This window comes from Pezoporus wallicus, unplaced genomic scaffold, assembly GCF_028554395.1.
Source record: "Pezoporus wallicus isolate ANWC-B61680 ecotype Strahan unplaced genomic scaffold, APGP_CSIRO_Pwel_v1 contig_9123, whole genome shotgun sequence".
NCBI classification, from domain to species: Eukaryota; Metazoa; Chordata; class Aves; order Psittaciformes; family Psittacidae; genus Pezoporus; species Pezoporus wallicus.
In genome coordinates this window covers 273,168-299,624 of record NW_026641571.1, presented here as the reverse complement: position 1 = coordinate 299,624, position 26,457 = coordinate 273,168, and the positions used below count along the sequence as shown (strand labels likewise).

Here is a 26,457-nt window from a genome sequence, read left to right as displayed (position 1 = left end):
TACTTTTAGGAGGGATCCAAAGAGTGCACTGCCAAAGGCTACTGGTGAGAGGCAGCTGGAAGAGCTTTTAGTAGGGCTGGGACAGGTAAATCTAAACACTGAATAAAGCACTGAGAAATAGTGCAAATGGTTCCCAGTCCAAGATACTTGCCTCTTTACAGAATGTGTCTGAGATCTGGTCTCACACCAGCAACTCAAAGACAGCGATGGACCTTAATACATTTTCAGAAGAAGAAAGTACAAGTACACAGAGTGATCTTGTAGAGACTGGAGATTGAAATCTAAGGCAGTGAAATTAGGGTTTTTTTAGTGTTTGACTGTTTCAGATCCCCAGGTGTTAAATAGACTTGATCATCATTTACCCATCGTGTTAGTTATTTACTATTTATTGAGCCTTGCTCAGGTTGTTCGTGCTGATGTGGTTGTTAATATTCAGACCAGGAAACCCAGGCTGGGGCTGGTGAAAGGGTCTGGGATGGGTTTTGCCTTCAGAGAAGAGACAGATTTTATTTACCTCCAAGGCAGAATAAGGGAAGAATGTTCCAGGTTCAGACCTTCCTGGATGTGTAGCACAAACTATCATCTAGTTCCTCTCATATAGCAAAGACCTAAGACATTGGGCCAGTCTCTGACTTTGTCCACTGTAGATCTTACGGTACTCAGTCTTTTGTGCTGAAGACCTTAGGCTGTTCCTTGTGGTCTGAGGGCTGGAATTTCCAAGAGCTCATTTGAAATGAACATCCCCTATGAGTGGTCTGCAATGGCAACGGCTCAACTTCCCGTTTCCTGTGTTCCTGTTAAGGTTTCTAGCTCTGCTGTCTTCAGGAACTAAACTCACCGGTGAAAAGAGCACTGTGCTCTGAAGGAGTGCCTGCTGGGAATGCTTTCTCCTGCTGACCATGCTTTTTTCACTTCCAGGTTCCATGTACGATGGTTTAGCTGATGGTTATGGCTATGGGACATCCCGGGGCAGCTATTATACCAAAACCCAAACAGGAAACAGCAACTGGGGATATCCGGTAAGATACTCTTTTATCTGGGAACTGTGGCATCCTCTTGAGGTAACCTATGCAGAAAGCACCCTCTAGCCAGAGCAGTCATGTAGCAAGGTCATAGCACTTCAAAAGCTTGCCAGAGAGAGATTATGCATGGCTATGGCTATCTTAGACAGTAATTCAATGCAATGGAAGAGGGTGATTGAGGACTCTCTCTATATATATTGTATGTGGTCGAGGATTTTAGTGTGGACAAGAGCTAGTTTGGTTTTGTGGATTATTATCCACATGGCACAAGAGGTTTGAAGCTTTCTCTAGGGTCAGTTACAGGTTCAGACTCTTACAACTCAGTTCAAGTTTGGAGCACATCCATTGCTCACCTGCAAGAGTTTCTCTTTCTGTTTCCATGTACCCAAATTCCTATGTGACTGCCATGAATGTGGTTGAGTAGTGATGATCAGGGGAGTTGCATTATAACTGTGTTGCTATTCCCAATTGCAATGCAAGTGCAGACCCTTTGCAGATATTCTCTGAGCTTGGAAAAGAGGTGGTCCATTTCTCCTATAGTGAATCCGAAGAAAATATTACGGATTGCCAGAAAAAGCACAGGGGAGATTGCACTTGTCTTTGTGCAATCTGAGTTTATACAACCCACAGATATCCTGGTCTTATCCTTGGTGACAGACTCTAGGTACAGTGGGAATGATTCCAAACCACTCCAAAGTCTACTGGGACAACTTGTGCTGGTGTTGCTCCTCCACCTATTCTGCTCTTCCTTGGTTTTCATTAGCTATAAAGTAGAAAGAAGCAATGCACAGATCTGGGATTTGAATGAGGGCAAAATAAAGGGCTTTCTTCAACAACTCTGGGACTGTAAAGCAACTTCCTGTCAACCATCAAAGGGTTGAACCAGGAAGAGTGCTTATGTTGGCATTGAGCATGCAGACAGAGGGTTGAAGCTGCTCCTGGTAGCTGCCAGATCTTCTGCCTCTTCACAGCATTCTTCAGCTTCAGAAAGATTTATGTTGCCTTGGTGTAGCATGCTTGCTTCAATGCGGTGATACTGCATCACTGGATTTGCTGCCTCCTGCACATTCAGTAGGAAGGACTGGGAGCACTGGCATTGGAAACTTTTATTTACAGACTGCCTGTTGTCTTGTTTCAGTGTCCTTTGCTGAGCTGGTTAAATCCCAGACAGTGGTGTTTCTGCCTAACATAAGACCAAAAGGGTGCCTCTGATGGGTCAGAGCAGAGGTCCAGCCAGCCCGGTGCCGTGTCTCCATCACTAAGGCAGGAATAGGCCCCTTCAGAAGGGTCTAAACATAGCAAGAGGGCAGTGAGGCATCCTAGAGTGATTTAGTGGCCACCAGAAAGTAGCAGCTGAGGGACCTCCTGAGCTAGAGGTGGAGTCTCTGAGCTTCGTAAGTTGAATGATTGTCCCTGCCCATGGCACGGGGGGTTGGAACTGGATGAACTTAAGGTCCTTTCCATTCCAAACCATTCTATGATTGTGATGTTTTGGTTCAATGATACATTGCTTTTCTATATTCTAATTCCTGAATGGAGTTTATTATGCTTTGTCTAAGCAAAACTGTTCTAGGTGCTGGGTTTTTTTTTGTCAGAGATGAAGCTAAGCCCTAGCTCTGCAGTTGCCCCTCCAGCTCATGCTCATGCTGGAAAGGTGGTACTGCAGCTAGTGTTGCTGGTGTGAGGATTATTGCTTCATTTTGTTCACTCCTGATCTTGTTCCCAATCATTATAACAGAGGGGCAAATGCGACTTGGTTAGAAATGCCATTGGCTGTTGGGTTTTCAGTCCAGCAATGTTGGTGTTCTGGTGAACAGCTTGCAAGGTGATTATGAAGATCAGGGCATCTGTTAGACACGATGGACACAGCAGTTCAGCCACTTCTGGTTCACCATGGACTTACGTAGCTCATGGCTTTTATCTGAAGGGTTCTTCAGCGTTTGCCATTGAGGGAAGCTCTTTCTCCAAACCTAAGTGTCTCACAAGCCTTTCCTCCTGGAAATTTTTGGTCAAGGTCTTCAGGACCTCAGTTACTTTAGAAAAAGGGACTGGGACTTGTGAAGGATTCACAGTAAGAAAAGTCTTACCTAACTGTGTCTATCTGAAAATCAGCCATTTGGTCTTAACAAGTAGTCTAGACTCCTCCCACAGCCAACAAAGAGAGAGGTACGAGGAGGTGATTCATCTCCTCTATCTTGGGGATCTGTCAGGTCAGGATGAATCAACCCCTCTGGATGGCTATCTCCTTCCACTGGTAGCTGGATCAGAGCAGTCACCTAACAGGTAGATGACTGCAGTTAGGGCCGATGAGTCCCAAGTGCCATTGGCACATTGGAACATATAACCTCAAGCCTAAATCTGCTTAACAAGCTTAACAGACATCATACTCCCCAACCACACTGAGGAACCTCCTCCATTTTGCCTCTTCCAGAAGAGTATTACAGGTTTACACACATCCATGACCAGCCTCCACCTTGGGTTAACTTTAACTTCTGTCAACCTGTTTGAAGCCTGTGCAGGTTGTAAGACACTAAAACAAAGATAAAGCAAATCAACGTTCGAAGAGAACATTGCTGCTCTTCTTTCCAGCTGGAGCTGGTGCTGTGAGTGCTTCCGAGGAGTTTGAGATGCACAAGCAAGTTCATGTATTTCAAGGAACTGACCTAGGATGGCATTCAAGAAAATTACTTTTAATACTTCTGGAGTTATGGTGTGACAGGCAATCCATGTCCATGTTGCTGCTGCATAGCATTGCAACTTAGACACTGCTCTTAGACTGCCTTAATCTAAGACATCGCCTTAGATGGTGACCCTGAGCGACAGGAGGTCTCCTGTCTCACCCACAGCTCTTAAAAACCAGTATTCCCGACTTCCTCCTTTTGTTTTGCTTTGTGTTTTCTTGGAAACCTCAAGCTTTTTGCTTTGGAGTTTTCTTCCCAACCTTACGATACTGACAGTCAAATATTAGAGCAAAAGAAATGGTAGCTCTGGAGGCTCAGTCAACACTTCTGACTGAGATCTCTGATTTACAAAGACTATTTTGTGTTTATTCCTCTTGCAGGGTGCCTCGTTTCACCATCACTGTGACTAAGCACTGCAATGAGTTGTTATAATGTAGGTAGCACTGGAAGTAGTGGGACCACTCCAGGAAAAGGCTCTCTGAAGGCAGCAGGTTTGCACTTGGTTGCAGTGTTTCCTTGGTTCATTTGTTAGGGGATGGCTCAGTCTTCAGGCCTGAAGTGTCCAGTCCCATCGGCACAGCGACCACAGTGGGAATCAGTAATGGGGACATGAGTGACTGCAACGCTCTCTGTGTTGGGTGATCTTTCAATCCAGGTGCTGTTGAACCCAGAAGACCCTTAGAGACATTTGTGACCCTACTGATGATGTGAGTTAGGAGTGGCCACCAGTTGCCAAAGCCATCCACCCAGAGGAGATGGTTTTGCTATGCCCTGATGTAAGGCCTGAGCAGTGCCTGAGGTCCCTCAGGAAGTAGTGTGACCACAGTTTACACTGACAAACCTGAGGGAAGTGTAAGTAAGCTAAACCGGACACCTAAAGCATTGCAGTCATGGCAGAAATCTCAGCATCAACTGCATCCTTGACTCTGACAACTCAATGCCACCCCAGAAATGGGGGTTCAGCGCTGGGCTCAGAGCCATGGTCACAGTCTGATGTCCTTGGGTTGCAGCAAGTGTGCTGTTCACCCCAACTGCAAGCACAGCCAAATCCCACCTGCTGGAAACTACTGGAACGGCTGGAACCAAGGGAAGGCAGTACGTGGAGCCAGGATGCATGCCACCACCAAAGACCCTCTGAGGCTTAATTCCCACCTGCAGCAATACTGGACCTTCAAAGCTCATTTAGTACAACCCCTCTGCAATGAGCAGGGACATCTTCTTGATCTAGACCAGAACCACATCCAGCCTGGCCTTGAATGCCTCCAGTGATGGGGCATCCACCACCTCTTTGGGCAACCTGGGCCAGTGTTTTGCCACTCTCATTGTACAGGTTTTTTTCCTTGCATCCAGCCTGAATCTCCCTCTTTTAGTTTAAACCCATCACCCCTCATCCTGTCACAACAGACCCTGCTAAAATGTCCCTCCCCATCTTTCTTATAGGCCCTTTCAGGAACTGAAAGGCCACAGTAAGTTCACCCTGGAGTCTTCTCTTCTCCAGGCTGAACAACCCCAATGCTCTCAGCCTTTCCTCACAGGAGAGGTGCTCCAGCCCTCTCATCGTTTCTGTGGCCCTTCTCTGCACCTTATCCAACAGTTCTGTGTCTTTCCTGTCCTGACGACTCCAGAGCTGGACACAGTACTCAAGGTGTCTGATGTCTCCAAGCATGTCTGATGCTGGTCTTATTAAAGCAGTTAGAACCCTAACCCTGGCACATGAAGGCCAGGGACCAGTGGCTACGAGGCTACCAGTGCTCACCACTGCTCCTCTGGCATCACTGCTGGGGTCTTGGGCTCTTCTGCACTGGCCACACAGCTTGGCTTCTGTTTCAGGCTGTTATGGTGATCCCTCTGTACTAGGGACCTTATGTAGATCCTTAAACAAAGGTCTTCTGTGGGAGAAAGTCACAGAGCTTTCTCTCCCAAATGCATTATCTGCATGAGAGGTGTTCTCCACAAGAAGGGGACGCTCCCTGCCATCCCTGGCTGACTTTGCCTCTGTGGACAAAGATCTGTCATCATCAGTGGGAGCTTGTTCCAAAAGGATTCCAGGACAAAATTTGTCATTTGCTGTGATGACACATTCGAGTTTAAAAGAATCCCCAAAATAGAATGGTTTGGGCAACCTCATCAAAGAAAACTGATTTATAGTTGTTGCACATCGTTGCTCGGTCAGACCCTCACCTCCCTGTGAGGTTTTGCAAGGGGGTTTATGCTTTGGAGTACAAGTTGGACATCACCTTCCCTGGCCAGAACAAGCTGAACCATCCAGCCTTAAATCTCAGCTGCACCAGGAACCTGCTGAAAAAGCATAGGGCAAAGCAGCACCCGGGAGAGGTGGGAAAGAGCAGCTCAGAAATAGATAAACAATATATGTGCTGGTTTTGCAATTTTTCTCCCTGCAATGGAGTGTGCAGCAGGCAGCAGCTACGGCGTTTCGCAAGCAGCATCGAGAGTTCTCCCCACCCATCACTCAGGGTGGGACGCTGTCATGTTGCATTGCCTGCGCTTTGCCCTCCAGCCTGGGAGAAACCTGCTCCTGACGTGTTTATACGGAGTCCTTTACTTCTCTCTGTCTGCTGCTCTAGAAACAAACAAATTGCAAGGGAAAAAATGAGAGCCAGGTAATGAACTGATCGCGTCCTTAGATGCACAAGTCAGAAACACCCAGTTATCTGGGAGAGCCTCCGACGTGGAAAGGCAGCACTGAGATTGGAGCATGATTGTCAGGGCTTCCAGAGAAGCCTTGCCTCTGTGCTTCTGCTTCTCTGGAAAGCAGGATGGAGAGAGGGACTTTTCCTCTTAAACAAAAGCCAGGAATGGGCTTGCTGTCATGGTTGGGATAATGCCGGTTTGACTTTCTCTCTAGCACCAGTTGAAATAAGAGGTTAATGAGATTTATTTATGTTTATCTGTCTTGTGTGACTCTTGGATATTCCAATTAATGTTCCTAAAGTGGTCCCATATGGCAGGCTGAGAACTGGGCATCCACAAATTCTTGTCAAGTTAAAGGCAGGGTTTTGTTGCTGCCAGTGGTGGAAAGCCCTTACTCCTTGGGTCTGGTAAGAGCGCCTTTGTGCTATCAGTGCTCATCTTTGCTGGCTTTCCTCCTGGTGCCTGCTCTCCTTGTTTTAATATGAATGAATGGCTCCCAAGGCTTGGCCTCAATCATACAGACTCATTTCACAGCAGGGAGGAGAAGTTCAGGGTAAAATTCAGGATGTTGGCGTTGCCTGGCTGCACGTGAGCATCCTCCTGCATCCTACCAGTGCAGAGCACCACCAGTGTGTGATGGTCTCTGGCTGAAAGAAGAGACCTACCAAGCTGCCCTGACTTCTTGAGTCCCACAGGGAGAAGTCTTGGTAACAGCCTGTGCTCCTCTATAATGGTTTCTAGATCTTGCAGTGCAGAGGGAATTGCTGCTTTCTGTCTCCACCCTGCTTTGAGGGACTTCCTTGTCCTTTCCAGCATCGCTGTGCATTCCTAAAGGGAGGAGGTGTGGACCTGGCCCACCTGCCCCATGCAAACACCCCCGAGCAGAGGGCAAATGCAATCCAGGGTGTTAGGAAATCTGGGCGGTTTATGAGGTTTGAAGGCAAGAGATTGATTATTTCCTTTCACTAATGCTGCTCTGCATAGGGAGAGCTCCCTCCACACATAATGGCATCAGCAAAAGTTATGAGATTGTTGTCAGGTGGCTCTTTAAACCGCAGACTATGTAATAGCATCACCTTCACCTTCAGACAGTCACCGCTTCTCCAGACAGCAGAGTGCCTTGCTTCTCCCTTGCTGTGCGTCCTATCTCACTGATCGCTGCATCCAGCAGACAGATAACAACAAGGAGAACTCCATTCTCTTGGCCATGGTTGCTCCAGACTTAGACGTGGAGGTCTCTGACTTAGACTGGTGAACGTCTGAAATGGGGACACAGGTTTTAGTCTGAGAAAGCAGCTCTTAAGGCACAGACGCAGCGCTCTGCCGAGATCAAGAAGCAACCAGGTCAGCTACATCCATGCAAGGGTTCATAGAGGCTATTTGGCAAGCAGGTCTGAAATCCACTGGAGCTGGCAGGAGGCTCCTCATTGATTTGGAGGCTTTGGATCAGCCTCCTGCTGCAAAGAGGAATTCTAAGATACCAATTAGGTCCGTGCCACTTGAAAGAGATTAAAATGGGCTCAGCCAAGCATCTGGTAGAATCAGCAATAAAAGTCATGCACTGACTTTGGTAATGAGCTTCACATCACACGGGAACTATTTTCCCATGAGTTTGCAAAAGGCTTCCCCGCCCTGCCAGGACCTGCACTGACTTGCTGCTCAGGGCTCCCTGTGTTGCAGAAAGGTGTCTTTCCAAACAGGCGGTCGCTTTGCTTCACCCATCCTCTCGGGGCTGGCAAGGAAGAGGACAATGCTGCACACCACCATAAAACACAGCAGGAAATAGAGAATTGATAATTCTCTATCTGTAAACACAGACAGCCTCACACCTTCCCTCACCCGCTCCGCTGGCGGAGAGCCCGTGTGAGTACACAGGAGAGCAAACAATAGCTTTAGATAAATAACAAGTTGGCTCTTCCATGGTGAGCTGAATTGGTTTCAGCAAATGCCCAGGGGCTCCACAGCTCTGCCAAGCTTCTGACAGCCCTACAGAATAATCCCAGTTTATACTGACTCATAAGGGAAAACGACAGGGCTCACGTCTAACAAGCTGCTGCTCCGTCCTCCAGCCCGCAGTGAGCCCTGGGAGTGGGTTCCCCATCCACAGAGCAGCAAAGTCCCTCCTGCACCCTCCTGCTTGTCCCATCCCTCACTGTCCCAAGGGATTCTGAACCCAGAAATATAAGCTCAAAGTGAGAATGGTGTCACCCTTAGGACATGCTCTTCTGCAGTGGGGTAGATCAAGACTTCGTGAGAGGTCTCTGCATGCGTGCTGCACTCAAAACCAGGATGGAAGAGAACCTCCATGTGTGGCCACCCTGGGAATCCCAGTGGGCTTTCCTGGGTGCCAGGGAACCCCCCGAGACCCATCACGTGTACCCATCTGCCTCATCCTTGCTCTTCTCATCGCATGCAAATGCTTCCTCCAAGTCCCTGGGAGCTCTACAGGATGCACCAAACCTGTTACCGGCTGTGCTGCAGAACCAACAGGTTTTTTCTGTGTCCTCTGGAGTAAATGCAAAGGGAATTTGCTCCTCTTTTCTCCCCTTCCAGCAATTCACCTGTTTAGATGCAAACCTGCAGAATGAAAGTATGAAAACTGCTTCAGACTGGTGCTCAAATGACAGAGCAACCTGGGTACCAGTGTAGCTGGACTAAAGGGTTCCTTCTTCCCCAGATGGCATGCCTGCTAGGTGACCCCTTTGAAAGGTCTTCAGCCGTTACCTGTGCAGCTCTCTGGGATGCAGCAGGGAGGATTCACTGCATTCCTGAAGATCAGTGTGTTAATGGAAATATTGGGCTTAATTAATTAACATAATAACAATGCTGCAGAGTGCTTTAGACAGGAATGATGCTGAGTGTGCTCAGCGCTGGGATGAAGCCGGAGCAGAGCAGCGGGTCTCAGGGCGAGCATGCAGAGGACACCAATGGCTTTGTCATGTGTTGTTTCTAGGTTAGGAAGGATGGATATTTTCCAGTGACATAACCATTGCACCAGGCACAGACTATTGTTTCCATGGAAATAATAAGGTGCTGGTGTTGACTATTTTAATCCCATCCCAAGGGATCCTTTGGGTGGCTTTTACATGCCTGTTTGCTGTACGTCTCAGAGATCTGCTGAGGGAGAAAGAGCTCAATATCATGGGGCAAACAGCACTAAAACAGCTCTATTGTTTCCCTTACTGGAGTACACACCTTAATGACTTGGTTTTCACTCAAATACCACCCTACAGGCTTCCAGGTGACAGAAGGTTTAATATTGCAAAAGAATGTGGGATTCAGTCCTGGTGTACGTGGGGCAAATCTGGATGGCTTCTGGTGAAGTGGTGAAGATACCTTGAACTGACAGCAGGCAGCAATAGCTGTTTTCTCATTGGATTAATTGTAGTTGGGATTTGTTACTGACTGGCTTAGTCATCTCAATATTCCCCATTGTTCTCTGAACATCCCATTACATGAACTGATACCAGACACCTTGTAACTCATAAGCAGATATTCATTGTCTCCACTTGTTTCTTGGCAGAATGAGATTCAACAACCCCTTAGTGATTTTTCACTCCCTTTATTCCCTTCCTAAGGAACTTAGAGATGGAAGGGGAACAAAATAGCATAAAGAAATTAAAAACAAATGCAGGCAGCGCTGGAAGCTCAGAATGAGGCATCACTCACTGTGATAGCAAGAGATGTGATGTGGGCCCCTCTAAGTACAGATTGGGTTAGACCCCGTGTGTTGGAAATGGCTTTAACCTGCCAGAGGGGAGCCTGAGATGAGCTCTTAGGCAGAAGCTCTTCCCTGTGAGGGTGCTGAGGCGCTGGCACAGGGTGCCCAGAGAAGCTGTGGCTGCCCCATCCCTGGCAGTGTTCAAGGCCAGGTTGGACACAGGGGCTTGGAGCAAGCTGCTCCAGTGGAAGGGGTCCCTGCCCGTGGCAGGGGTTGGAGCTGGATGAGTTTTGAGGTCCCTTCCACCACAAACCAGACCATGATCCTATGATTCTATAAAATAAGGCATTTTGTTTATTGCCGGGGTCATGCCTGAGCTTTCAATTCTGTTTTAAAGCTGCTGGATGCCATTTCCTGATCACTCAGTATCCCCACATTTCAAGAGAGAGTTCGGCACCTCTGCAAGCGTTCGCTTGTAAATTTACCTCTTGTCAATTTTGGGCCACAAACAGACCTGGGGCGGGGGAATCTGGTGATGCTCACACAGGAGTGGGCTTGTCCGTGTCAACCTGCAGCTCCGTCCTTGCCTAATTTCTCTGTCCTCTCTTTTCCCACTGTCCAGCTGTACAACGGGACGCTGAAGCGGGACGTGGAGAACAGGCGCTACAGCTCGTACAGCCAGATGGAGGGCTGGGGGGGCAAGCACTACAGCAAGGCTGTCTGCAGCCCCGCCAGGGCCGGCAGCGACTACTGCTTTGTGCCCAACATCAAGAGCAGCCGTAGCGAGCCCGACCTCTACTGCGAACCACCCCGGGGCACGCTGAGGAAGAGCCAGGTCGGGGGCCGGGCAGAGCACAAGGCAACCTTGAACCGCCAGAGCATCTACAGCAGCTGCAGCACCCAGCAAGGAACTACCAGGACAAGTAAAAAAATGCCAGCACGAGCCCTCTCCTGCCCCTCAAGCAACAAACCCGACGTGGTCTATGCCCAACCCATGATGAGCTGCAAGCAGGACATGGTTTATGGACAGGCTCAGTCCGGCTCCAAGTAAGTCTGCTGCGACGGGATGAATCTGAGTGCATGTAGGCATCTGCTGTGGAGCTCTGCCCGCCCGAGCTAGTCATCTGAGCTACCGTATAGGCACTGGAGATCTGCTCACCAGTGCACACCGTGCTTAATCACATCCTGCAGTAGAGTCTAAAGTGGGTCAGATGAGTCACAGTCTTAAAGGGCTCATTCCTTTTCATGGGCTATGGAGGGAAACCAATATGGCTCAGTGTATCTATCTGTGTGATGCTGGGCAAGATGATCCCCCAGTCTCTGTGATGGCATTAGCTGACAGCTCCTTTGCAAGCTGAGGGTGGGGAGGTGAAGAGGAGGAAGCTTTGTGTGCAATTGAGGTGCCTCTCCTGCTGTCACACTGCTTTGATTTGGCAGAAAACCAACCTAAAAATATCAGCTTGCTTTGAAGGAGTTGGTTCCTGAGGGTCTGACTCAGAGCAGAGCTGAGAACATGCTGAGTAGTTGTATTTACTCCTCTCTTTCCACCCAGCCCTTGCTTCTATCAAAAGGTCTGATTTGGCTTCCAGAAAATAATTGGGTCAGAAATCGAAATAAAACCCCCAATTGGAATAATTTATCTGTCCAGGAAAGAGAAGGAAATGGAAGCTGTTCAGTTCCTTCCTGTCCAAAGCATCCGGTCCCACTGGGGTTAGGAACTGTGCAAGGGTGGAGGATGGTCCTTCATGTCCCAGCATCAGGTCCCTTCTTGTAAAAGCTGCCTACAACAGCAGGGCATGTAAAACACACGAGTGAGCTCAGACAGCCCCAAGCTGATGTATCTGTGCAGCAGAACTCTCATGACAAAGAGACCTGGTGGGGTTTTGATGGCATTGCAGTGGTGTTGATTCAAAGCTGCCCTGATGCTGATAGCAACGCTGCCTCCGGCCGGCACTGGAACACCAACTGTATTCTGCCTCCATCTGTGAAGAGCTTTGGTCTGCACAGCTGCAGTCTTGGAGGACTCTGGTTTGTGTGGCTTGAAATGCACTGCTGTTGCTGCATCATTGTCACACCGGGCCTGCTCTGCACCAATGCAGAGGTTATCACAACGCCCAGCCAGACATGGCAGCTTGTCACACAAACCCTAGAAGCTCCTGAGCCCATTCCTGGTAGTCCCTAGTCCAAAAGAGAGCTTACACACTGCAGTACAACAGTGAGGCCAATTAACTGGGCCCATAGGCTTTGTCCTAACTCACACCAAAAGCCTGAGACTGTTGAGCCATTGGCCCAAGGCATGATGTAGCTACAGAGAAAAGCCTGCCTCAGAGTCATCACTGTGAGCCAAGTCATACCCTTTATCACACGGAAATGTTGATTTCCAGATTTCTCTGCTCATTCTCTGCTCAGCCTCCCTCTTTCTGTATTGAGTAGATGTCCAGAGCGTGTATGCTAAGAAATGTGACTCACCCATTAGCATTGTTGCCATGAAACCTTAGCTTCCCATGTGCCCGGTTACTCCGTGTTTAACACATGCAAAATTAACCCAGGCCCACTCAGAGCACCGGTGGCGTTGGTTTGCTCCTTTCAGAAGCTTTGTAATCCTTCTGGAGCAGGAAACAGACGTTACAGAAACTGGAAGTAACTTGTTCGAGGGAATTTCTGACTAAAAGAGTGGTGGGAGGGATGGCAAAATGATTAAACTTCCCTTCTGCCCAGGGAAAATGCCGCTCTTCAGAAGTTAGGCTTTGTCCAAAGCAAGCTCTGCACTGCACAGTGCTCTTGGTTATAGACTTGGCCATCGCTTTGGAAAGGTCACTTGAAGAATAATGGCATTTTCTGAAGAGAAGAACTGCTGTTGTGAGAGGAACGCTCTCCAGTGCCGGCTGCCCTTCGGTTAGGGAGTGGCTCCATTTATACACTTCTGGCTCGGGGCATGGCTCATCTGGCAGAACTGGTTCTGATGTGGAAATGTCGGGCTTCACGTCGCTGGTAGGCTCAGCTGGGGCTGTGTCCCCTGAGTAAATCTGATTTGGCTGGTGCACACCCCCTGCTCCCCCAGAGCTGCATTCATTGGAGGGGGCTTGTACAAGCGCCTCTTGCTCTTGACTCGAAGGGGACGAGGTTGGCACGAGTTTTGTAAACATACTAAGGAGCTATCCTGTTTGAAAACAGTACTTATTTGGAAGGCCATTAGCCCTTGTAATAGGGTGTCTGGCAGGTCGCTGTTAGCCTTGGTCTGTAGAGTGCTTTTTATGGGGAAGGGGCCTCCAGGGATGGATTAGGACTGTGTCTGGGCTCTTTTTGCTGTGTAGGACTGTTTCTGGTTGGAGGATTCTGCACTTGGAGAGCTTGATTTTCATTTGGGTAGGTTGATCTGTGGGCAGGGAGAGGGTTGCTTGTAGGCATCCCATTATTAACCTCTGCATGCAGGAAGAGGGCTTACCTGGGTAATAGCTGCTGGTAGTTCCCTGTTTGGGGCTCTGTTCTTCCTATTCTAGCAGTTCTTTGGGTAGAGGTTTTGCCTTTGTAACAAGGATAATATTGTGTTCAGTTTTCACGCTGCAAATCTCCTGTGTGGGTGGGTATCTTGTCTGCAGGTTAGCAAACTGTGAGCACAAGGAAAGGATAGATAGTTTCCACAGGGATCCAGTGGGGTGATTTCCATTGCTGTGAGAGTGATTTCAGTGGGACATGCAATCCACTGGGGCTGTCTGTGATGCAGAACTCCTCTGTAATGCAGTGACTATGGACAGTGTCAGTGCTGGTTCAAGACTGATGCACCTCAAGTGTCCTGTGCTACAGATCTGACCCCTTTGGATGATGTGAAAAAGGGGCCATTGGACGCACATTCCCAGGTCATGAGAGTGGGGTGTAGGCATCAAAATACTGAGCATGCAAGCACTGCCAAACTCTCTGCACTGAGCAGATAGTTCAGTTATTTGTAGATTGGTCACAAAGCTATTTGATTCCTGGAACTACTCTTGCTTATGTGATTGCTTCCATTTATTGCACTGGCTTTGGCTGTGTCAGGCATGGAAGAGCTGTCATTTTGATAACTGTCTCTCAGAAGAGTTCTTCCTCTTACAGAAGCCACTCTAGCTGCCGAAAGCACCTTTCCTCCAGCTAGCTGATGAGTAGTTCACCTGAATCTTTTTAGAGAGAAAGCATTCAATGATTCTACGATAAACTAAACCACGATGTAGGGTTTTACTCATCCCATAGTATTGGTTCTGGTGATGAAGTCTGTTTTGCACTGTTTGCTCAGATCAGGAGGTTAAACAGTACTGACTTGCTTTGAGAAACCTCCTCCTGAAGTATATTCTCTTCCACCACCCCATCATTATGATCCTGCCCCAGTGAGCAGAAGAGGGAATTTCTGATGTCCCTTCCAGACATACTTCTCACTAACTGCTCAGGGGGTTAAACCTTTGTAAGCATTATGTCATATCTGGAGCAACATTTCCAAGCTCAATGCATCTGTTCTGGGCTCAGAAGTTCATGGGCTATTCTGGTGGCTCCTGCCCAAAGGCAGTTCTCAATGAGCAGCACTCACTTTTTGCCACAGTGCAGCTTTCTGCAGTGGCAATGTCAGTGCCCCTTGGTTAACTCCAGGGGAAAGCCAGATGTCTGAGCTGGAGACGTTGCAGAGAGGCCACACTAATCTCATCTCTTGTGAAGGATTCAGAGTATTCTTATTTGTGAAGATGAAGAGGTGAGCTGGGATGCTTGCAGTCATTCCCCAGTTGGTGATACTGATCAGGAGCCACTAATGGACACCTACACTGTGTGTTGTCTCCCATAATACCACATGCACCTTTGGCCTTATTTTAAGATGTGGATGCATTTCCCTTTGGTGTTCTCTGTGCATTGAGCAATTGCTGTGGAGCTGTGAGTGATGCTGCCCTGGCAGGGTTTATATCATTGCACATAGAGAGGATCCCCTCCTCCCTGGTTCAGTGTGTGTGCCCAATTTCCCTGCTATCTCTGCACTAAGCAAAGCCTGAGGGGAAGCTCCAGTTGAGATTGCAGTGGCATCATAACCTTGGTACCATGTCCCAGAGGTGGATGTGGCTGCTTGGCATGGAGCATGGCTACTGGGTTTGCTCCAGTGTGGCCTGACTATGGAAGTCTTGGATGCGCTGGACACTCTGAGTGTCTTCATTCTGATTTTGTTAATGAACGATGGAATTTGTTAGCATTTTCTGGCTTTCTCCTCTCCTGGGAATTGTAGCCCCAACAACCAGGATGGAGGCTTAGATCTGGTTAGCACAAACCAATCTGCTAATAAAAAGTGAACAAAAGGCTTTAGTATCAAATCAGGGAATTTGCCTTTCTGTGATACTGATCCTCTGAAGTGTTTGTTTCCCTTCCATGCCTGAATCTAATCATCTAATTTGTCTCCTGTTGAATCATTTCTAATTGAGGTGTCTCCCTGTTCTGATTGCTTCTTTCTTGTGGAAGAAGAACAACCTTTGGAGCTCTTCCTACCAGGCACATGGGCCCAGGTTGGAGATGGCCACAGTCCAAGAATTTGTCTTGGAGCAGGCTGTTGTGCTCACAGTGTAGATCTGGTTGGGAATATCCGTGACCGGTTGATGAACGATCTCCCATTAGCACGGGCTTTGCCATGGTGATTATGTTCTCAGTAGGAGAAACTGAGGCAGCATGACTGAGCACGACCTCCCACCCTCTGTGAACTTCTGTTGGTGAGCCAGCAGGGGAAATGGAACCTTCCCCATCTTTTCCCAAGCAGAATTGGACCCGGATGTGTCCTTTTTCCATGCTGAAGGAGGATTTTGCCCTCTTATGTAGTGGATGTGTAGGAAATTGCCTTCCTTGAGTAGCTGGACCAATAACGGATGTCCTTTCCCATAAAAAGTGCACCTCATAGAGGGGTTTTTCTCAACTGGATAAATTATAAAGAAAAGAGGTCCCTCTGGTGCTCCGTATGCTGGTTCCATTGCGCTATTGTGTGTCTCAGGAGCGTGAAAAAGACTAGGTGAAAAATCACAGCATCCTGGATCCAAACCAAAGATTTCTGAGATTCTCTAGTTTCTAGTTTAAGCTTTGTCTTTCCAGTTTTGTGCTCCCATGCTGCAAGTACAATGGAAGTTTCCTGGAGTTTTGATAAAGTTACAAACTTGGAAAATCATATGATGAACTGATGTTTTATTGTTCATATAGAAACAGAAGTGGAACGAGGTTCAGCTAACATTAGACAATGATTAAGGTCCAGTCCCAGACTGTGGTCTGTCATTCCCATATAGCAGCAGTGGCAGAGGTATCTTCAGTGGGCAGGTCTTCCTGTCTTAGGAAAAATGCCTAAGACACAGGGCAGGCTGTTCTTTGGACGTACCTATGTCTTTCCATTAACTACACAGGTGCTTAAATAAGTAATTCAAACTGAATGCAACTTTCTACCAGTGAGGGTAGGGGAGACAAAAGGTTCTCTTGCAGTGTCACAGCAGTTGTTGGCTTTTGATGTGTTTGTTACGGATTTCCTATCGGATTGTGGGTATTACTCTGTGCTGTGAATAGGAGCTGTGAAAGGAGATGAACCTTTGGGTGCTTAAGGACAAAATACCTTATTGTAAGCTGCTGGTGCTGGTGACCACACATGGGTGTCCTCTCTATACCTTTATTCTTAACATTTCTTTGGCACAATCAGAACGTGTCTGCACATTCTGTGCCTAGAAGAAGCCATTCCCTCACAGTAATATTTAATACTGCAAATATAGTAAGTTCATTTAAAGAACTTAACAAAAACCACTCTGTTTTGTTAGTCTATTGGACTGTCTGATGATGTTCAGCCACTCTACATAGTCACTCACTAGTATGACATGGAGCAAAAGCTTGTATACACATTGACACAGTTCAAAAAGGAACTGATCTTCCTGATCTCCAGGTAAATTCCCCATCAATCACAGCTGGATTCTGAAAAGGAATAACATCAGACAGGCACAACAATGACCTAGTTGTCCTAGCAAAGCCCCCACACTTGATTTCATGCACTGCTAACAAAGCACTTCCCGTTTGTATCCTGCCACTGGTGTTTGTGTTTTATCCAAGTCCTGCTCCATCCCGGAGGTATGAATACCCTTCCCCTGGAGTCTGTAGGCACATTCTTTACCTATAACAGGGGGTGATGATTGTGGCTAACTTCTATGAATGGCTGGAGACTACCAATATAAAGATACCCTGGGAGCAGGAAGTCTCAGTGCTATTATTAGTATTTCCTGCACTCAGTATTTGTCCATCCCATCACCCCAGACATGCCTGTCGCCTTTTCTTTCAGCATCTGTCTACTTCAGATTGTCCTAACAACCTGATGGTTGGCTTCACTCTTGTCCACAAATTCTTTTATTTGATGAAGAGTGTATACTGGTTCTCTGTTCGTGAAACCTTCCACTGCAGAATGAACAGACATCTGGCACTTCAACTGAGTTCTTATTTTCTGTCTCCTTTGTTTCTGGACAGACTGGATCTATAATTTATTGTCCTTAGTGTTCTCCACTTGGTATTTTCCACTCTTATCATCTCTTTTTTTGAGATAGAGAAATGCACTTGGGGTGCACCATGTGGATATGATAATATTTTACATTTTGTAACTGATTCCTTCCTCATAATTCCCAGTAATGACGTAGCCCTTTGGCTGAGCACTCCACCAATGCTGTACTTCTCTTTAACACAGAATATGTGGTGATGAGATAGACGGCGGTACAATGACCATCCAGAAAGCCATACAACTCCTGTGCTCCTCTGATGACAAATACCAGGCTATGGGTGCTTACTACCTCCAGCACACCTGCTTCCAGGAGGAGTCTGCCAAGCAAGAGGTGAGCACACTCCTTCAGAGCTCTGCTGTCACACTGGATGTGGTGGCACACGAGATGGATGAAACTGGTTTCCTCAGTACCAAGGATCCATAGGTCCCCTTGGTTTTAATGAGGGAGACTTACACCTCATTAGTAACGCTCAGGAATTAATTAAGTAGATTTTCAGTTATTAGTGGCCACTTTCTCTTAGTAGGAGTCAGTGAGGATTTTAACACAGGGGAATAGTTACGAGGCAGCAGAGGAGGCTGTGTCCACATTGTCCCCGTGAGCTGCTGTGACACACATTGATGGGTTTTGGTGATATGGAGGCAGCCATCCAGATGCAGTGTCCTCTTCTGGCTGCACTTGCACCCAGTTTCACATGAATCTCACAGATGCAGCGTCAGACACACAGGATTGCTCTAAACCCCACTGTGATGCTCATTGTGCATTGTTCAGTGATATTTCAGTCATTTTCAGCCATTTCAGCTATTTTCAGCCATTTTTGCCATGTAAGCCAATGGCCAGATTAGAGATCTTGGACAAGGATATTTGATCAAACAGAAGCACTTCTTATAGTGAAGCTTATTTTTCTTATGCTCTTACTCTCCCATTACTACATTTGCGCCAACACGCAGCAAAGGAGGCAACCTCAAGGATGGATCTGCTGTGGCACGACTGTCACACAAGTTTATCCCGCCCTAGCGTGTTTGCAGTCATACAGACACGGGTTCATCAAGATTCCATCCCTATTGAGGTGGTTTTCCATTTCCTGGCACAGCAGTGGAGCAGGACATGCTGGCAGAGGATGGGAATGTACCCGTTTGTCCCCAACGGGTGCGGGTACCCCAGCCCACATCACAGCAGGGAATGGTGGGGCAGCCGCACCCTTTGTTGCTGTTGAAAACACTCTCCGAGCACTGGCCTGTCCCATTGCTTCCCAGAAGGATGTGTCAGAGCAGGCATGTGAGTCACCCCAGAGCAAGCTTGTTTGCTGCCCTGTCTAAAGGGTGCTCGTTCATGTCCTGTTGTCAGCAAGGTCTCCAGCCCATGGGTTGGTTCGTGCCAGGAGGGGCTCCATGTGGGATCGTGTTCCCAGAGTGGGAACGCTCATCATTCCAGTGAGAATTTGCCTTCAGAACCTCCCTGGCATCTGTGGGGTGTCCTGCAGGTTGGGGTTCACACCCCTTTCCAGTGCTGCCCCTGCTGAGTGCTGTGGCATGGCCCAGCACTGCTTCTGGCTGACCTGGAGGGTGTTTACGCTGTACCATGGCCGTCTCTCTAAGCTCAGCCTGTGATTTCAGGATGCAGATAAATTACCACATCATGTTATTATATTGCTATAAATGGCCTCTACAGATAGCCAGAGCAACAGTTCCACCTGATGCAAACTGACAGAGGTAGGAGAAAGTTTGTGGGAGCCAGCACCTTTCATCAGCAAAGGGTTCAGTCCATGGCCATTACTCATAGACATCTACTTCTAGAGTTTCAGCTCCAACCTCAAGGCCAGCACCTTTGTGTTCATGACCTATGGCCCGAACCAGATACGTCATCTGTGAGTTCTAGCCATCCTTTCCTGCCAGGTCTGCTTTTCCAGCTTCCCTCCTTCTGTGCCATGTTGACTGCTTGCATTGCCATGACAGTTCCCTGTCCCGGTGATGCTCCGCACCCTGTGCTGATGGCAGCATGTCTCTCCTGGTGCAGGTCTATCGGCTGGGGGGAATTGCCAAGCTTGTGGAGCTGCTCCGCAGCACAAACCAGAACGTACAGCGGGCAGCAGCCGGAGCCCTCCGGAACTTGGTCTTCAAGAATCCAACCAACAAGATAGAAACCCGGCGGCAGAATGGGATAAGGGAGTGCGTGAGCCTCCTGCGGAGGACAGGGAACACTGAGATTCAGAAGCAGCTGACAGGTACACAGCAGACTGCTCAGCCCTCAGCAAGGACCATGCTTCTCCCTGCCTGTGGTCCGTGGCACTCCAGCACGCAAAGGCCCAGTAGCCATGGCGCTGCCATAGCACAAAGTGGATGGTTTATGTTCCTGTCACACCGAATGGCAGTCTAAAACAGAAGGCAGTGATGGTCTTGGCCTTTCAATGTCCCGTCAGGGTTCCTCACACCATTCATGTCCACCGGAAACACCTGGCCCAGGTTTCCCCCCACAGCTATGATCATCCTGCCATTCCCATGCCTTTCTGCACCCCTGGCCTCTGTGATGCTGCCAGGGAAGGCCAGCGGTGTTGGCAATCCCAACATGGTTGGGCAGGTTATCTCACTGGAATCTCATTTTTCTCGAAGGATTGACATGGCAGTGCTGGGGAATGATGATCTTGAAGGTCTTTTCCAATCTGGTTGATTCCATGACTCAATGGCTCCATGACATGGGTTTGTTGGTGCAGGTCACCCTCAACTGTGACTGAGGTCTTGTGTGTAAGCCTTCATGAGATCACTGGGGTGATGCCTTCCCCCCTGCAACCCAATGGCCATAAACAGCGATTATGGGAGGAGGGAGGATGCTTAGATACCCACCTCCACCCCAAACACTGCTGCTGGTGCCTGTCCTGCCTGTCTCCAATAAGGATGGACAGAGCCTAGGATTTAGGGCAACCTCTGCACCCTTAGTTCAAAGAGGGATGAAAAGAAGAAGGACTTTGTAGCTGGAATTCACTCTGGCCTAAAGGAAGTTTCTAATGCATGGTGACCCTCTGCTTGAGCTTGTCTTCTGCCTCCTTCCTAGGACTGCTCTGGAACCTCTCCTCCACTGATGAGTTAAAAGAAGAGTTGATACAGGAGGCCCTCCCCGTCTTGACAGACTGTGTTATCATCCCTTTCTCTGGCTGGTCTGATGGCACCTGCAATAGGACAAGAGAAATTATTGACCCAGAAGTATTCTTCAATGCTACAGGGTGTTTGAGGTGAGTCATCACGCAGAGATTTACTGCAGCTTGTATATGTTGAGAAACGCTGAAGCTGTCTAAATCACCTTACAATAAGCTAAAGACATGCTCGCTCCAATTGCATTAATACAAATCTCTCCTTTGAGAAAGCTTTCCTGACTAAGAGAAGGTGCAGACAAATGTAAAACGTTTTTCCTCGTATTTCCTAGCATTATTAGACAGAAAACATTCCCCTACTGCCTTTAATAACTGGTTAAGCCCAGAGCAACCCCATTGCCCTGGCCTTTTTCTGGCTCGTATCATCAGGCTGGCCAGAGGAGGTGCAGACTGAGCCCTGAGTAGTTTATTTTGTTCACGGGAAAGCCAGATCCCTTTCGCAGAGGCTCTTCGCCCTGACTTGCTGTTTCTCCCACCACCCTCCTCCACTTGGATGCGAGATCCTCGTCTCGTTGGGAACAAGTGGGAAAGGAAAAAAAATGCCCTGTATAATTAGGTACTTTCATCAACTGAAGCTCTCCCCGAGGGAGTGCAGCACCAACCACACCCTTACCAGACATGCAGCTAGTAGGAGCTGTATCTGCTTATGAAACGAAGTGGGTGAATGCAGTGGGGGCCTTTTGAGACGTGATACTATCGTCTTCTGTGGCTGGGAACCGTGTCTGAAAGATAGAGAGTGCTGCTCCCTTCCCCGTCTCAGAAGGCACCTTCCCCGTGCAGGGAATGTTGGGGTGTGTGGTGTATGCTCATGTGAGGTGCTCCACTTTTAAGACCATCTCAACCCACCAATGCCATAAAATACCCCATTAAAATGAGGGAAAGGGTAGGGTGGTGGCTTGTAAAATGAGCTCTCCATGGAGTTTGGCTCAGGGTGGGCTCTGTCTCCTGACTGTGGCAGTAAAATCCAACACCCCGAGCGAAGTCTGCCAGATGCAGGTCATGCAGGGAGCAAAAGAGGCTGGGGGGAGCAGGACTGGGGAGCAAGGAAAGCAGAGTGGTTGTGTCCAGAGCCCCTGCTCTGAGGGGTGAGCCAGGATTGCTCTGACTCACTGCCCTGCCACATCATAACACAGAGATGAGAACAGCCTTGTGTTTGCCCTGGGCTCCAGCCATTGCTGCTCAAGCATTTCTGGATTGCAGATGAATTCATGTTAATGAGGAGGCTGCAAATCACAGTGAACACCAAATCCAGTTCTGGAATGCCTGGAGTGAATATCTCACAAGGACTGCCAACCTCTCTTTGTTTTTCATTTGCAAGCTACAAAGCAATAAAACAGGGAAGAGAAAAAAAAACACCAACAAAGCAACAAAAACCATTTCCTGTTACTGGAAAATCTCCCCTGTCCTGGCAGCAACCAGTGCTCAGGAATACACTACACCATTACAAACTGGTCAGTCCCTTTGGTCAGAGTGATTGCCGCTCTTCAGCCTCTCTGCCCCCTGTTTCCCACACCAATATTGCCGTTGACCCTTCGTAGCTCCATACTTGCAACCAGATTCACCTTTCTGATTTCCACAATCATCTCAGCTGGTCCTTATTCAGTCTTCTCTTTGGAAACACCTCCAAGGAGGTGATGAGTCTGTGTAATGTCACATGCATAGCCTCTAAGGCAAAATACTGCTGATAGTTACTCTCACTAGGAGGATGTTTTCTGCGCAGAGCATCTTAAAGGGACACTTTCCTAGATGAAATCAATCCTAAAGAGCACCAAGAGGGCTGTGCACCGCTGCAGTCCTGCAGAGGGTCTCCACACTGACAGCAGTACACCAGCCTTGCTGAATCTACAGAAACATCCTTAAATTCAATGATACCCACAGCCAGAACAGAGCCCATAGGGAATGGTAAGCGAACCCAACTAATCCTCTCTCCTCCTTCGTTCCTGGCATGCTCTGCGATGGCTTCCTTCAGAAACCTGAGTTCTGCAGACATGGGGCGCCAGACCATGAGGAATTACCCTGGCTTGATCGATTCAGTCATGACTTATGCCCAGAACTGCGTGGCTTCCAACCGACCCGATGACAAGGTACCAGATGCTCACCCCAAGCTCTTTGCTAGCATTCAGCCCCGTAGTTAATCGCTGCAACTTCAGGAATACCTCAAGATCTCTTTCAAACAAACACAAGAGGGGACTGCACCCTTTGTGGCTGCTCTTGTCCTTCCAAATCCCAGTGCAGACTGTTGTAGGATTGCGGTCTTCCGTGCTCTAGGCTTGAAATAGAGGTGGGTTTACAGTTTCCCTTTAACAAACAGAGAAACATCAAAGTATTTTGGCTCCTGACCCCCCAATATGTTTTCCATCCTTTCACTCCCACCCTGGAATCCTTCCAGCATGTTATCCACCATCTATCTCTCTTCCCACCGCTACATCACTTCATCCACCAGCACTCAGTAAGTCCCAGATTGGCACTGCATTCAGCAAGAAGCCAAGAGCTGGCATTTCTCTGCCAGTCCCCTAACTGTGACTGGTTGCTATGTGTAAATGGCCTTATGTTGGATAAAATAGCATTTATAGCCATATTTTTAGGAGCTGGACATCTGTGATACTAAACAGATACCCTAAAGTCCTCAGTGCCCAGTAAGTACCAAAATTACTTCAGATGAGCTCAGGATTAAGCAAATCATCTTTTGGGGATGGCTTTTGCAAGAAGATCGATTTCAGCAGCACATACTGAACACAGCTCTCTGGAAATGTAAGCAGTTTTTGATGCTGGTTACAGGTGTCTAGTGGAAATTCTCCCTTACTCTTTACACTGGGAACTCTGACTTATAGGTAACAGAGGCTTAAAAGCCCCTTCTTAATAGAAAGTGTCCCCAGATCTGAAGCTGTTGCTTGGATAAAGTCATTAAAAGTTGACTTGGCAAGAGGAAGACTTTCGAGATTTGGCATTTCATGATGGGCACTTTGATACAACCACCCTCTGCTCTCTTTTCCTGTTTATCAGCTTGTCCATTACAGTGGGACCTAACAAGGTTCAGAGTCAGTCAGCTCACAGTATAGCATTTGGGCTATGTAGCCTTCATTCATGTCTATCCCCTTCCTTCCCATCATTGCTACCTTAAGCAGGGTCAGGAGCTTACATAGCATAACTGCTATAAAAAAGCTGGTTATGGCACAGTGTATGTTCTCTCTGTAGCTATAGCAGGTGCTGCTCCATGGTTTTCTGCCTAATGTGATGCTTTGATTTTTATTCTGGGGGGGATTTCAGTCTGTGGAGAATTGCATCTGCATCCTGCACAACCTCTCCTACCGCCTGGATGCTGAAGTTCCCAACAAATACACCCAGCTCAACCACATGGCCCGGAGCGTTTACATGGACAAAACTCTCACAGGCTGTTTCAACAGCAGGAGCGGTAAAATGGAGGTAAGATGTGCCACAGGAGGCTTGGAAATGTGATATTCAACCTTGGGCAGGGGCTGTGAGCAAAGAGCAAGATCTGAGCTCCCACTTTCTCGTCTCTGTAGAATGATGAGTACGGTGTCCCCCTTCCTGAGGAGGATTTTAAACCCAAAGGACCCAGCTGGCTCTACCACTCTGATGCCATCCGCACCTACCTGTCCCTGATGGATCAGAGCAAGAAGGATGCCACCCTGGAAGCTTGTGCTGGAGCTCTGCAGAACCTCACTGCAAGCCGAGGGCTGGTAAGGGCTCCTTTCTCCTCCACATGCACTCAGCCAAATGTGTCAGCACTTTACAGTAATCAGAAAGGAAAATGTCCTCCTTAAACCTCAGGGCACTACTGCAAGTCTTTGCACAGTGGATGCTCCAGCAAACTATTTATTAATGCCAAACGCAGGGTCTCATGAGGGGCTATCATCAGCATCCTAAGGCTCTATCCCAGAGCCATACACTGGGTTTCCAGGTTTCCCCAGTCTGTTGGTCATAACTACCAGCATCTACTGGTATGGCCACCCCCTGCAGGACATGAGTGAGTATGTGCCCAGATGTGCACATGTGGACAGATGTCATTAAAGGAGTGAGAGAGGATGTGTGTGTGCCACAGCCTGTGTGTGTTTTCTAAGTGGGAGGTGGCTCTAATAACAGGGTGGGTTGTGCTCTGGATTGTGGCTCGTCCTCACATCATAGCTGCTTGTAAAATAGCTCTGACAGGTGTCCTAACCTGTAGGTATGGCAGCGTGGAGGTGACACGGACTGCGTGACACCGTGGGTATTGCAGGAGCTAGGGCACGGCAAGGCACACATCACGACAGCAGCTCTGCTGTGGCCAATGTCGTTACCGTGGGCACGTCCTTGCAAGCTGAGTTCACGTGGACAAACCTCAACTTGTCTGTTTGTGTCAAACTTCATCAATTCCAATTTAAATAAGATGGTTGGGGTGATAAAGAGATAATAGCTTCATACGTAGGGGAGGCGTGTCACTTGCGCGAAGCGTTCCACCCAGAAACACGGAGTGACTCATGAATGGAGCCTTCCTAATGCTAGGACAGCATTAACTTGCCAGCTCTCAGCCCTTTGGGAGCTTTTGTTCCAAGTCTTCCAATGTGAAATACGTTGGGAACTTTTTGTGTTTGCAGTTTAACTAAGCAGTGCTGCTTAGAACAGGGTGGACAGAGGCTGTCACTGTATGGGTAGAGCTGAACGGAGGAATGGGACCGGAGCTATGTGTTCCGTGGCAATCAACATCATTACACAAGAATGGCTTTTGGACAGGGGGGGAAGGAAACAAACACAGAAAAACCAGCTCTGGCAGTGTTGAAGCAACTTATTTCATCCTGCTGGAACAGAGTGCCTGGAATTTGCCTGGTTGTGCTGAATTGGCTTCTTCTTTCAAGGGGCTTATTCCAGCTCGGAGCTGGAGTAGGGTTGGGTTGCTGGATTTGCTGTCATTTGAAGGAAAGGAAAACTGAAGCATGTGCCTCCTGGAGCATGGGTCTCAGCCCACTGGAAGGGGATTGCCTTCCAGCCCATTCCCTCTATTCCCATGTCACTGTTGATGTGTTGCTGGTTGTGCAACAATCTCCAGCAGCCTCTCTGGTGGGGCAGTAGTTGAGTTCCATTTAAAGTCTATCAAAAGGGCAGTTTATTAAGGGTATGTGACTTCAATATCCATGAACACTCATCTGCACTGGCTACATCCTGAGATCTTCTAGATTTACATAAGCATACATGAGGTCAGGATCCAAGATGAGTATTTTTGGTCTTCAGACTTTTTTTAAAGGTATTCATTAGCTGTGCCTATTCCACTGCAGCCAATTACTTGGGCATGGCAGGGAGACGCAAGGGCATTGTGAAGGGCAAGGGCAACATGGCCATGAAGGTAAAACTTACCCAGCTTTTGGGAGTTACCAGTTGGATGAGCAACTGTACCCACTCAGGCCCCAGAAAGAGGACAGAAGCACCAGTTGTATCGCAGATGAGAGGCTGACTTTGCAAATGTCTGTTGAGATGAGAGGTAAATGACAAAGTAAAGGGAATTATGGTAGCAAAAGGTATACAGATCCTTATTTTACAATGTAGTCGTATTTATCTGGCCCTGTACATCATTCCAGTTGTGTCCTCCTGGCACAGAAGTCATGAGATATCTCTGTTCTGTCTCCTAGATGTCCAATGCAATGAGCCAGTTGATTGGTTTGAAGGAGAAAGGTTTGCCTCGCATCGCACGGCTCCTCCAGTCCAACAGCTCTGAAGTTGTCCGGTCTGGGGCTTCTTTGCTGAGCAACATGTCCCGGCATCCTGTTCTCCACAAAACCATGGGTAAGTCATTTCCACC

At 48.1% G+C, this 26,457-nt stretch overlaps 1 protein-coding gene across 1 annotated transcript in view; it reads left to right on the top strand.

The window, feature by feature from the left end:
• Positions 1-26,457, top strand: part of PKP1 (plakophilin 1) — a 43,140-nt gene that overhangs the window by 6,518 nt on the left and 10,165 nt on the right. The window contains exons 2-10 of the mRNA XM_057424455.1: positions 919-1,019; positions 10,639-11,063; positions 17,710-17,854; positions 19,538-19,745; positions 20,570-20,747; positions 22,636-22,750; positions 23,934-24,089; positions 24,191-24,367; positions 26,288-26,441. Of these exons, the coding sequence (XP_057280438.1) occupies positions 919-1,019; positions 10,639-11,063; positions 17,710-17,854; positions 19,538-19,745; positions 20,570-20,747; positions 22,636-22,750; positions 23,934-24,089; positions 24,191-24,367; positions 26,288-26,441 (1,659 nt within the window). The remainder of the gene's footprint in view (positions 1-918; positions 1,020-10,638; positions 11,064-17,709; positions 17,855-19,537; positions 19,746-20,569; positions 20,748-22,635; positions 22,751-23,933; positions 24,090-24,190; positions 24,368-26,287; positions 26,442-26,457) is intronic.